General features: G+C 39.0%; 1 protein-coding gene across 3 annotated transcripts in view; it reads right to left on the bottom strand.

Moving 5' to 3' along the window:
- LOC117329734 (proton channel OtopLc-like) overlaps window positions 1-10,781 on the bottom strand; it is a 29,722-nt gene extending 18,941 nt beyond the window's left edge. Inside the window, exons 1-3 of one of the 3 annotated variants that reach the window (XM_033887828.1) lie at window positions 10,650-10,781; window positions 9,781-9,860; window positions 5,611-5,850 (exon numbers count right to left, since the gene is read on the bottom strand). In XM_033887828.1, coding sequence (XP_033743719.1) covers window positions 5,611-5,828 — 218 coding nt within the window. In that variant the 5' untranslated portion in view covers window positions 5,829-5,850; window positions 9,781-9,860; window positions 10,650-10,781. Of the gene's footprint in view, window positions 1-5,610; window positions 5,851-6,411; window positions 6,874-7,266; window positions 7,376-9,780; window positions 9,861-10,649 lie in introns of those variants that run through there. The other 2 variants (XM_033887831.1, XM_033887829.1) reach the window with 2 other exon arrangements.
- Between the last annotated feature and the right edge of the window lie 3,751 nt (window positions 10,782-14,532).

Raw genomic sequence — 14,532 nt, 5'->3', positions numbered from 1 at the left:
GTATGGCAAGGTGGCCGAATTACGACTTGATCTAATTACAAAATGGCGGTTAAATTGAAATTGTACTTGGAATCCGAACTAGACTGTACGGAGTTGATGCCAACTGTTGAATCTATTTCTCTCCCGTCTAAAGCATCTCTAAATACATCCACGCAGTGGAAAGCAGGTCTTTGATAAAAACTGATACATTTTGTGCCAATCCGTTAGCTTCCTGTTTTTACATACTAGAATATATTATATTAAATTAAGGATGGCTACATAAAGTCCTCTTTTAGTATATACAGTTCAAAGGCATTGCAATTTACGTCTTATGCCTCCAATAACTGAATAGGTTTTTCATAAAGATAGAATATCGCTCAGATGTACTTTGTGGTAATATTGGGTTTTTTTTTCATGTGATGTTTTCTGGATGTTAAGACGCCTTAGTACAGAGTCGCTGGTCCACATGGGTTAAGTATGTACGTATCTGCGGCTCCGAAAACAACGCCAAAGGTTTTCCCGATGTGTGGTTCCACTTGAATGAGTGTTTCGTTCAATTACTGGGGCAAAGTATTCACATTGAGCTTAAAAAGATTTACCACAAACGAAGATAACACCACTAACGTAGATAGAACTACCAGCGAGTTGGTTTCAGGAGAGATGTAAACAACATGCACGTGCATGATTTAACTGCTGTAGGGACATGGCAAAGCATGTAAAAGAACATGATAATTTTGTGGGGTGGTTTACAATAAGGATGTTCACGCCTTATATAAACAGAATACAAATCACTAATAAGTCATAGTTAGAAATAATTTTCTGCGTTTTTATCCTGATTACACCCTTTCCCATTTGTGGTACGTATTTACGAATTTTACTTATTAATTACTTTACTCAGTTTCTTTACAAATGTATGACATATTATAATACTATTTTAATGTTTTAATGCCTCCGCGAGGGGTCGAATCTCGAGAGTCCTGGCTTAAACTTACCCTCTACCAAATGAGTGAAAGAGAATTAACTCTATTTCACCCGGTACTTAGCGTCTAGCTATTTTACCGGAGTGAAAGATTTACTTTTTTTTTTATTCAAATTTTTTTTTTCTTCATTTTTTTTTCTTCATTTTTAGACTTCCTACTAGACTCACCCCTGTCTATAGAAGTTCTAGGTAATGAATTAAATTGAGCTTTATAATTTGGGTCTCTAGAAAAAATCTGATTCTCGAAACCCATGTTTTAAAACTAGGGGGAGATCGCCTAGTGTAAAAGATTAAGGGGTAGGAGCCAGTCCAACTTCCTCTAAATGTTCTTCATATAGATCGCACATGCACGTTGCAATCAAAACAATGCTATGTTAGAACATTAACACCCAGCACGCGAGATACATAACCACAGACGAGCTAAATCCATGCACGTGTTTTCACGCTAAATTAAATTTACAAATATCTACAAGATATATCCATACTATGCTGGTATAGAGAGACAGGCATTTCTGTATACGACTTTGGAAGCTAGATAAAACTGTAGTGTTTATAGACTCGTATTACAGAATGCATTTAAACATTATCTGTTATGAGGATATCTATATACACAGTCTGTGTGAGTTCCTTACTGTAACGCGTGACCCATTACAAAATTAAAAACGGGCTTTTAAAAATTGTATCACGTATTCATATAACCACAAAACGATAGCTAATATCCCGAGCGGGCGACAGAAACATGGGTAAAAGATCTCCGTTTTATCTCTCTTATAACGTAGTTATCAGTTCTAATAAACCTCGTTTACCTCCGCGCTACTTCCTGCGGCGGAGTGATACGTATTACATGTCACAGCTGGCCAACCATCTGACATCACCGCACGCGCCGTGGCCGCGTGCACGTGACCCAGCATCTGTCGGAATTACGAACCCCCCTCCTCTTTTTTTATCTATATTAATTTCCTATGACCCTTATCTCATTATGTGATCATCTAATGTAAAAGGTCGCAAAAAACGGTTAACATAAGTGGGCACCCACGTGTTCTATCGGGACACGAGCTTCCGAGCACGTGACTGTGTTCCGTTATCTTTGTGACCTTCATTGAATAACATAAAAAATGTGCTCATCATGTGTCATATTTGATACGATGCATAGATATTATATATATACACGTATCTATATATATAACAACAGCTGCTACCCAGCATTCCTATCACTGACGGTGTATCCTATCATCCTATTATACAATTACGATGAAAACTCATTAAACCGGAATCCCGTTTATCCGGTTATCCGAATTTTTGTTCTTAATTAGCAATATTCATCTAACAAGCTGTTCACAAAGTGTGAAATTTTCCTAACGGTCAACAGACGTAAAATTTCCAAAGAACACGAGAATCCCATCAATCCGAAACCCTTTTAATCCGAAATTGTCAAAATATTCATTTCTCTTTTTCTCGTCAAATTTGATCTGTCATTCAACGTTAATAAGGAATGTTAAAAATGGATGTAGTCTTCACTCAGGAATGTCAATATATACAGATGAGTTTGCACCGACAACTACTGAAAGTAAACATAGCAATTAGACCGATGTACGGTGTATGTAGACTGAAAATGAGCACTGAAAAATGTTCCTCTTAATAGAGGAGGAGGAGGAGGAGGAGGAGGAGGACGAGGAGGAGAAAGAGGATGAGGACGACGAGGACGACGAGGACGACGAGGACGACGAGCAGGAGGACGAGGAGGACGACGAGGAGGAGAAAGAGGACGACGACGAAATATGACAATATTAACAGCTGGTATTTTTTTTAGTAATAGATAAAGGATACAACTATCACAAACATCTACATACAAGTATTCCCCAGTCACAGTTAATAGGACTCGCAAAAATTTGAAGTCCTTGATATCAGATGGGGCGAGATGCTGTATATATACAGGCCCATCATCTTGTAAACATATACGGAGTACTCTGGTTTTGATGATAGCTGTGTAAAACTATGTTACATCTGAAACATCTGTTCAAGTGCGAGTCATGTTGTGTAATTTGATGTGAAATAAGATATTATATACGTAACCCCCCCCCCCCCCCCCCCCCCCCGTATCATCCTTTGCCCGGTGGTACCCATGTCCATCCTTCGTTTTTCCTTTGCTTGTACCTCCTCAACTTAATGATACCCTCTTCCCAAATATATTTGTTCCTTTGGTCGCGTGTCCCTTGATAACCCTATCCCCCTTCATCTCTCCCTCCTCCCCATACCGTCCAATTTCCTCTACCCTCCTCCTCTAATCATAATGTAAGGTTTCCTTGTTGTAACTTCTTTCCCACCGTCATCTCCCTAATTTTATTCTTCTTCCCTCTCCTATTTTTGGCCACACCATTTCTCTTTCCTCTACCTTTTCATCCCTCCCCTCTTCATACAAATGTTCTTTTTTTTTTACATGATCATTTCCTCCCCACACTCTCCTCCCCATCCTCTTCTCCACCCTGTCCTTCATTCTTCATCCAATATCTCTTCCACGCACCCTTTCACCCTTCCCTTCCTGAACCTCTCCCCTTAACCCCTTCCCTCCTTTACCCCGGGCTTCATCCCTCCCCTCATGTACCTCACCCCTAACACCTTTCCTCCTTTACCCCGGGCTTCAATCCTACCCTCCTGTATCTCACCCTTTTACCCGTCCCATACTTTACCCTACCCTTTAACCTCCTCAACCCTGCCCCTTTACCTCTCCCCTCATCATACTAATGTACTCATTTTCAATGTCATCGTTTTCTTCCCACACTCCCCTCCCTCCTCTACCCTGTTCATTCACTCCTCCCTTAGTTTTCTCTGTGCTGAGTTTTCACTGCGATGATATTATCTCCCCTTTCGTCCACTCTCCCCTCTTCCCTGTTCCTACACCTCCCTTAGTTTTCTCTGTGATAATATATAATATCTCTCTTAACTCGTCCCCCTAGTTTTCACTGCGATCATACCCTCTGTCCATCCGGCCCAACCCTCTCACCTCTCGTTCCCCTCATAGCTGTCTCTATGGTGAATCCCTCTCTACACTCGCTCCACTTCCCTAGTTTTTTTCTGCGACGATACCTATTATACTTGTGCTTCGATAACCCCTATACCCTAACATACGTTTTACATTAAACAACGTGGAGTCGTCTCGTCTAAATGACATCGCTTCACGGTGTGAAATAGATTTACGGTATATCTCTATCGGAAATTAAATTAAGACAGAAAATGTGGTTTTGGCACACACAAAAATGTCATTTCCGGTCTGGCCTAATGAACATCCTTACACAGATATACCCTTGCTAAGGTCAGTGTCATTCATTCTTAAGATAGATTTCCTGGTTTTGAACTAATCTAGATTTTGAAGAGTAAATCACGAGGAAGCTATTTAGATCGCAAACTGACTGCAATATAACCAAAACAAAACAATCTTCTTTAATTTAGTAAAATAATTATTTCATCTTGTTTTCTTGAAGCGTGACATTGGAAATCCAGAACAGGATGAACAATCATTAATGCGACGCAGTTGGGTTCATTAAGTAAATCCCAGGACGACAGCAAACACAGGACAAAGTCGGCCAGGGCCACCATAGTGTTTTCGTTTTTCATTAAGGATGCAGAGTTTGTTTTAAAACTATACTGATTAAATAGTTGTCGAGTGTATCACGCCATGAGTATCTTATACCGAGCCTATCACAACGTCTCTCTCTGAAGTCTTGATCGACGGAACGCTTGTCTCTCGAACCCAGCAGATCGTATACATGTAGCCAAATATTTCACGCGCGTCTTGGTGCAATATCGTCACGCCCCATATCAACAAGGACACGTACACGTAACAAAGTAGTCCTGTTATCAAAGTACTGTCAGCTTTACGTAAATACAGGTCTTTGGTAGAGTCCGTAAAATACTCCTTTTAACAGCGCACTTAGTGACATTTAAAATTTATCAAAATACACCACTAAAAGCTAAAAAAAAAATAGATTCTGACTTAAAGGATCCTACAGTTCCTGTTTAGAAAAAAAGATTAAAAACGTTGTTTTGTTAGATTTCTGTTTTCAGTTTACTATACTTGAAAGAAATGGAAAGACAGCAATTGGCTTATATGTCCCAGTCAATGCCAAATCACGTGAGGGGGAGCTTTTGTGAAAAAACGTACAGAAACAAAATGAAAGTTGATTAGAAGGTTGACAGAAGAGCTGTTTGTATCAGAGATGATTTATAGCATTCTGGTTTTATTAATAACTCGTTAATGTTTGGCACCGGAACAAGTAGATCGCCAGACATTGGCACCCCTCCCGGCCAACAGGTGTCGCTACAATCACCCACTACCGCCGGCATGTCCGGGTAGGTCGACGGTGCGGAAATCGTCTGAATTCACACAACCTAGACTTATTATCTGTTATCACGTTAAATTAAATAGATAAGGACACGTATTATCTATATCGTTTATAATGAAAAATGCACGTGACTTTTTAGCCACAGGAGCAAGACACGGTTTATGGGTGGGAGAACAACTTTGATTTAATCTTACAAATTTTACGCATATTTAGTCATTGCATCAAGCCTCTGTGACAAAATTCACAAAACCGTCCCGCCTGCTGTTGGAAGACAATACCAAAATGACGTCAAACAATGATATCATCACTCACCTGTATACGGAGGGGAGACGAATCCTTTTGGATTTCTTTGGTGTGGGTGTGGACGCCTCAACCGGAAGTCCAACTGTATCGTTCATCATTTCCTCCCCCATTCCGTTCTCACCTTCTTCCGACATTTTGTTTAAGTACACGTGGTCTGGTCCTCCGTTCTCTGCACTGGGTGGGTCCTCGGCTGGTTCATTGACAATATACACACCGGATCTCCTCATGGTCGGGGGGACACACCAAGACCTGTCAAAACAACACACAATGTACATTGTCGTGCCATTGTACCCTGACCGATACAGTGTCGGTATTGGTCAGTGCACGTGTAGTGTGTAGTAAAATAATTGCACGTGCACTGACCACTGGTAGTTTAAACAATATTATCACTGCAACATGTGTACTACTTTCCGTACAGCTGTTGTCAATGTGGCAATGCAAGAAAACCCGTTGCCAAGGAAACATCATCGGTATAACCGTTGTCAAGGTACTTTTGTCGAGTTACCGTTGCTAGGGAAAAATTGTCCTTACAGCTGTTGCTAAAGGTTGTATCGTCTGTTGAACCGTTGTCAAGGAAATATTGTCGGTTAAAATTTCGGTTAGTGATGTCAAAATAAAAGTGGAGTATAACAGTTGAAAAGATACATACTGGATAAAGTAATTCCACAAGTACAATATCAACACAGAGGATAATAACTAAAATGGTTACTGAATCATTCGGAAGTCATTTTTGTTGATTCCAAGTTGAAACAATTTCACAAACTCCTGAAATGAATTACATAAATCTACATTGGAATTCAAATTTCTTACCAAAGGATGCAATATTCCAGTAAATATGATCACTGTGTATCTCAATGTAATAAAGGTACTCCGAACGGCTATTGAAAAAATGTGCGTAGTATTTCAGTACTCCGAAAGAATGTACTGCTTCACACACGGCAAGATTCTGAAGGGCGACACTGAAGTCTCCACTCAAGTCTGTCAAAACAATAGTTGCTACGCGATAAATCAAATCCTCGTACGGTCAAACTCAGTTTAACGTGCAGGCGCCTCTAATGGGTAGGCGGGTCCCCAATCGGTGGAGGGAAAAAAACTGCTCTAACCGAACGCACCCTTTCCGTGGAGAGATGGGGAGGTTTACACGAACGCACCCTTCTAATAACTCCACTGATTAGTCCAATGTGAAGTAAATATGTATCAGGCGTTCAGTGACTATCAGTCCCTCTCATCTTGGCCAGATAAATACGCTACGATTGCTGTGAAAGATAACTCACACGGGTCGTCTCTGTAATGCCACTAGAACGGCAGAGCATAGTGAGGATGTTCGAACGCGCGCCGTCTCTACACCCCAGTGCCCTCGCTCAGCTGGTGTTGACAGCAGTTTACAAAAAATGGAACACATTCGGGGATATAGATTCTAAAAATATGTTCTTTATCATGTACATAAAACATACGTTTCCTCACATATCAAGAAATAAAATTGTATCAATTTTCTCGATTCAGGAATCGGATAGTTTGTTTTGCAAGTTGCCGTTTTGAATGACGCACTTCTTTTTAAAACTATAATAATTATACCCCTTGGGGAGCCTCTCATATTTTAAAAAGATGTTACACATTTCATATCTTTTGAACCCTATACCAATATACTAGCAGAGCTATACATACCGTGGATTGGCCTGATGTTTGGCTGTGTTTACACGAGTTCCCAGTGCACATTACCTCCCTCTCCCAACATCTGAAGCCGCCTAATCGTGGGGGACCGGACTGACCGATGGTCAGTTATCGATAGTTAATGAGTGTTGTGAATAGGAGTGGTCAGAGAATTTGGTTGTCCGGAATGAATTAGTGGCACATTCACAATGCGGCTTTCGTATATAATGACTAATTGGTATGGGCAGAGTCCATCCCGTCCTTGTCCATTCCCCCAAATCATCATTACCTAACCCAACCCCGACCCTCTCGCCCAACACCTCATTTAGTCACCTTAGTCACCTCCAGAGGACGCACACGCACACACTCACACATATGAACTCTTGTGTACAGAAACCTGTCTAATCCGTCTAGTTGACACACACTCACACACAAAAACTATTTGATTGGATTTGAAAATATTTTATTGTTATAAACAAATGGATCGGGCACAAGTTATTACAACTTAGAAAACCCCTCTCCACAAATACATGTTACAGAAAGTGTGATAACAAAAACTATTGTGTAGAGAAACCTGTCTAATCCGTCTAGTGGACACACACTCACACAAAAAACTATTGTGTAGAGAAACCTGTATAATCCGTCTAGTGGACACACCCTCACATATAGAAACTCTTGTGAAGAGAAACATGTCTAATCCGTCTTGTGGACGCATACTCCCACACAGAAACTCTTGTGTGGGGTGATCTCTGTCTATTCCGTCTGTTAGCCTCACACAAAATTAATCAAACTTTAATAAGCCATATTAGAAAGAGGAACGGAATACCCAGTGTCAGCATTGGCAATTTTAATATGTGTTGTTTTAGCTACCTGTATGCATTGCAGTGTTCACTAATTATTCTCATGTATTGTACCGTGACAAAAATCGTGAAATTAATTAACACATTCTAACAAGGTCTCCATTTAGTTATGAAACGTGTTAAATTCTGAGCACTGATTTACCTGAACTTCATGAAGGTTGAATGCATTCTTTGAACATTCCGAAACATTTTTGAAAATCACCAATGATGACGAAATACAATTTTAATTGCTCGTACATTTTCGTAACTTGACAGGTACCATTCATCAATTGGTATCTGTATTTCACTCGTTTTTTTTCCCCACACGTGCATCTGCACATCCATTAAAGAGAACCACGTGTTCGTGCAATAATGTATTGCTCGCGATCGGGTGTTGCGGGAACGTACCGCAAACCATACTGAGTGCCGAACGGAGCCAGGCAACCGGAACCCATTGTCATTTTCCCATAGCTTATATAAATATTCCGAAGGTGTTCAAAACGACTTAAATTGTTCGTGTTGGCAACCGTTTTTGATATATTCCTAACAGGAGGGCAGTCATGTCTATAAATTTCATAATGCAGCTATATATGCAATATCAGAAGTGCAATCGACCTTGACATGGTATTTGACCTCTGTAACAGATGTGCCCCTATCTCCATATATCAATTTACGGTCTAAATCGAGATAAAAATGTTTTAAACGTTTCTAAGTGCATGGCATATTCATCGTCACGTGAGAATGCGCGTGATTTAAGCATCTGTGCACACATGGTACATACTATTTCCACGATTAAATGGGATTTATGAATTAAAATATATCTAATGAAACCTTCCTTATCCGAAACCTGTGTATTCCTACATCCTGTCTGATCTAGTTTTATTAGCGCTCTCTTTGGAATCCGACACTTTTGTGTAATTGAAATTAATTAAAAATGTACGAAATCAAATCTATATCATTCTATACCTGTCTAATTTGATATTCTTTATGCAAAGTATGTTCAAGCATATATGAACACATTTTTTGTGTAATTTCGTTGAACGTCTAAACATTGGCTGAGTGCAAGTTTAGATTTTGGCGTGGTTTATTTTGTTTCACGACCTTTTAACAGCAAGAGTCATTTAAGGATGTACCTAGTTTTGGAGGAGGAGGAAAGTCGGAGTACTCGGATAAAAACCACCAACCTACGGTCAGTACCAGGCAACAGCCCCACGTAGGTTTCGAACTCGCAACCCAGAGGTGGAGGGCTAGTGATGAAGTGTCGGGACACCTTAACCACTCGGCCACCGTAGCCCTACTGTACATGTTTTGTTATATATACAATACCGTAGTAAGGACACTCTTTATATTAAATACTGTTCAATTCGACCCTTGAATATTCCGACACCTTCTCATACCCAGCAAGCACAATTTACCAATAGTAATATTGTAATGTTTAATTTTATGACAACCAATTTCTCTGAAAACTGCAAGTATATGAAGATCTGTGTATTTCGAAATCCTTTCTAATCAGACGAAATTACACGTGAAAAATTAAAACAAAAGTCGAAAATGGAGATGAAAGCGAACTTTTGTAGAGGCATTTTATGTACATACAGTGTATTACATCAAACAGTTTTGTATTTATGCATTTTAAACGCTAAATTAACAGGTTCAAACTAATATGAACAAAGAAAAAAACTTGACTTACCGCCATCAGTGTTAATCGCCGGTCTCGAGAGGGGTTGTGTTAGAACTTGTGAGCAGAGAAAGCGAACAACCTTACCAGATCTGTAAGGAGAAAGAAAAAGTTTGTGTTTTTTTAATTACATTTCCCAGGGTTCGTGAGATATATACCAGACTGAGGGCTGACGACCGTGAATATTGAAGGCCTAGATGTTAAGGACGATATTACCACCTGGAAATTTGGGATCTTATAGTAACCCCTAGGTTAGAATAAAACCGTCCACATCAATAGACCGACGAGTTCAATATGTAGAAATGGGGAAGATACATCAATATTTGTTAAATTAGATATACCATTTTGTTGTTGTAGATTTATTACGCACACACACACACACACACACACACGCACACACCTACAGTATATATGTACGTGTATCTTATAAAATAGAATGATCGTAACAAAAAAATACTTTTTTTTAATGTAAACACAATTTTGTATATTGTTTTGGATACGATTAGCTCTATCTATGATCGCGAGTGATACATGTGTTTACGTGAAGCAGGCACCCTAACTGCACGTGCTCACGTAGTAACTGCTCTCACGCATCACGTAACAATTAAGAGTCACTTTTACTTATCACCATTTAATTACAATAAAAAGATAGAAAAATGTAGAACCCACCGGACAAACAAAGCTACTTAAAGCAAGCTATTGTATTATTCAAATAAGACATTGTTTTCTCGCAATGGAAAAGACAAATTCCAAATCGTATTTAAAATGCTGTGAAATCGATCTTTATCTAATTAAACTGATATGTTATCCGTTGTGTGAAATCTGTTATTTGCACTAATCCTACTTTAACTGGAAAAAGTAAGGTTTTCAAAGAGACTTACCGGGCTGACGAGTTAGATAATCTCTGGCAAAGACTTCACGTCCTTATCGCAGGTTTTCAATTACTCCTCACATCCACCAACTTTAGAAGATGGCGTCCAGAAGATTGCAAACGCTATTTGAAAATTCTTTGAAAGATCGTATTTCACACACAACGGGAGACCGTTTCTGACAGCTAGATCGCCGGAACAGCCAGCGGTAACGCGGTGCATAAACTGTCTTGTGTGGGGGCGTCCGCAGAACAGCGACACGCCCCGAGAACAGATTTTTACCACTTGTTCCCATGGCAACAGAAAACAGAGCTCCTTTTTGTTATGTTTATTTTTTTGCTTTGAGTATATCTTTCTGTATCAAGGACGGAATCACGTGTTAGTTTGGTAAAGTGCTTCAGACGAAATGTTTTGCATAGAAATCTACTTTTAAAAAACAACAAAAATCGGCATGGTTTTCAATGGAATTTAATGGTCAGATTGACCTTTTGAAAGGTCGGCGACCCTTGATCGCCAATAAGATAAGAGATGTTATATATAACGAGAGATTGATTGCTTCATTCCCGGTTTGACATGGTGTCGACGGCGATTACACGGCAGAAAGCGGCGAACCCAAAATGTACGCGTGGTAATGGGTGTCCCGTTTCCAAGGAGATAGCCCCAGACGACATCTTATCAATATTAGCTTGATGTAGAGTAACTATTTTTTAAAGTACAACTTCTCCGGACGAAGAAAAGTACTTTTACCAAGACATTCTCTTTCGAAAGAAAAATCGAACTTAACAATCTGTAATATATTTTTCAGCATTTTTCATTCGAAACAGAACCGTTCAATTTTTATCTTCAAAAGGTGTCATTTTAGAAGCTCTGCAGGTTCGAGACAATAGTTTTTTAGTATGATGTGTTTAAAATTTCTAGTGCCAGATTTCTGCCCGCTTGGCTTTTTACAATGTACTCTTATTTCACCTACAAGTATATCCTTCTCTTCCCATCTCTTCCTCTATCCGCCTTTTTTCTCGTTTAACTGTTCTTTTTCTGTTCTGTCTAAGATATTTTATTAGACTTATCATATGCTGATTATCATAAGGCTATTGCTAAGGTTTGTATAATTGTATTATGGAAAGGACATTGATAAGTTATGGTAACTTGCGTCCAATCCTTTCTGTGTATTGTTGATGCAATTTTTGATTTGAACTCAATTCAATACAGTGCTAAAATATATTTGAGGCAGACTATGTCCTCTTTGCTCATCTAAGGCGCACTTTGTATTTTCTGGCCCTATTTAGGCGCTGTGAGGCGCATTATTTGTCCCTTGATCCCCTCTGGCCGCAAGACGTTTTTATACGAGGGGAACTGCTTGACTCCTAGCCCGAGTTTCCTCTGGCCCAGACACCAGACATGGTGTCATGGCCAGAGGAAACTCGGGCTACTTGACTCCAAATTATGTCCGACACTAGGCTTCATATCTCATATGGCATTTTATTTATTTTATTTATTTTTATTTTTTCAGTACTCACGAAAAGAAGATGTTTTCATGGGCATTAAAAAGCACTTGTGTTTTACTATGATAATATTACGATAAATAGTGTAAATTAGTATTTGGACCCAAGTCCCTTATTAGCGCGGTGGCCGAGTGGTTAAGGTGTCCCGACACTTTAACACAAGCCCTCCACCTCTGGGTTGCGAGTTCGAAACCTACGTGGGGTAGTTGCCAGGTACTGACCGTAGGCCGGTGGTTTTTCTCCGGGTACTCCGGCTTTCCTCCACCTCCAAAACCTGGCACGTCCTTAAATGACCCTGGCTGTTAATAGGACGTTAAACAAAAAACAAACCAAACCAAACCTTATTACCTTAATAAGAGCTACATACCAGGGGAAGTAACTCTCACTCCTATACCAAGGTCAGATTGTCGCGGTATTGTGCCAAAACCTGAACAGTAAAATATTTTCGCATGATTAATATCTCATATCGTTAATCATATACAGCTCGTTTACTCGTGACACAACTTATTATCTCAACCCAATGTTACATTTGTTTGTACAAAGTCACCTTTCATGAATATAGATGTTTTAACGTCATAAAGGCTTGGAATTGATTGGCGGGTCTCGATGTCGTGCGCCAGGTATTGAAAAAAATGGTTAGATTACGTCCATCAAATGGGACAGAAATATGTAGCTTTACCGCTGAACAACAAACGCACATTAATTGGATAATTACGTCCACATTCAAAGGCTCGATTAAAAATAATTATTTTTCCGCATGATGGCCACGAGACTGTGTATAGCGGGAATAAAAACAAAGGTTGCGATATTATCGTTCGGGTTTATATTCAACGGTTCCGGATGAATGGTCACGTGATGTTATTTATATTCGTCAATAGCACCGGTGATCAGATTACCCATGGTGCCATCGTCAGCCCATTCATGAGCAACTTAAAGTGCATGACAGCCGGACATATATACATAAATATATTTGGTCAAATCGACTATTTAAAAACATTATCAGGTGAACTATACATTTCTGAAGGATACAAGTGTATTTACGACAGCTAAAACAAATGATATTTTCTTTTTGAACAAAACGTGAACAAAGATCTATTGAGTTGACTGTTGTGAAAAATATTCATATACATATATATACAAAAACGGCACCGCATGTGTACTCGGTAAACGAGAACCTTAATTTGTACATGGAATTTACTCGGTGAGAATATTCTTCACTGGTTATACTGACAAAGGACATTTAGCATTAACGACCGCCAGGTAAGTCACTTGATATTTAATTCATGCAAATAATTGTTAACCTGATGCCTAACTAGAAATTATACGTTTTAATGACGTCACAAGAAACATCTGTTAATTTGCTGCTGAATGGAACGGTTACAGAAGAACAATGAATATCAATTATAGATCACAAGCTTCAGATTGTTTTTAAACGCGTCATTGTTACGCGGTCTAGTCAATTGTGAAAACTCCTGAAGGGGACAAAATGTGCTTAACGTAACCTGTTAGTACGACTCGTGGAGACTGGTACCGGTCTGTTTAAATTGACTTTAATAATTTGGACTAACGGAAAACAGCTCAACAAGGGGAAAGGTGTTTTTATATAGCCATTTCCATGTCATTAAAGGCCCATACAAGGTCACGGATGGAATTTAAACTGATTTGACCCTAGCGTTACAACGTTTTCGCTGGACTCTGATCATTACTGAGATTCTCGGACAACAAGTAAGTAGTATGGATTGATTAAGTATTTAATAAATGCTCTTCCATTGAAGATGTAGAGTCTACACTAAAAAAAAAAAAAAAATCATTTTAAATATTAGCCCAGATTTTCATATTCTAAATTTCCAATAGATATTACCGGTTGTGTTATAGCGAATTTTGTGCAATGGAAGAAATGCGTATAATACATACAGGTAGTATATTATTTTTTTTTTTAGTATATATATATACATTTCATTTATCGATACTTAGTGATTGAAAACTAATACAGTAGATGGCCTCATTTTATGTCGCCTTTAATTCACCGGGTTTGAATGTAATTGTGATTTGTATCTATTTTATTGATTAATGTCCCATATACCACAGACAAGTCTATATGTTGTGTGGGCCAAAGGATTGTATTTCGGAATCATTATTTGGCAAAAATAAGGACGGATTCTTGGCAAGTTACATTCGGGAGTCGCGTGCGGCCTCGGTGACATCATCATGCTTGAAATGTAAATATTTACGTTTAAGCTGTTTTTCTTCGGTCGATTGATTTTTTTTATTGTGTGACATACTATTTAAAAACAAAATATTTTCACACTAACAAAAATCTAGTTGCATTATACTTGATGGTAAATTATAGTGACATTACCACCTAAACACAGCGAAACCTCTCAATATCGACC

The sequence above is a fragment of the Pecten maximus genome, chromosome 6 (genome assembly GCF_902652985.1).
Source record: "Pecten maximus chromosome 6, xPecMax1.1, whole genome shotgun sequence".
Lineage (NCBI taxonomy): Eukaryota > Metazoa > Mollusca > Bivalvia > Pectinida > Pectinidae > Pecten > Pecten maximus.
Note: the sequence above shows the minus strand (reverse complement) of the source record. Positions and strands in the feature narration are given on the sequence as shown.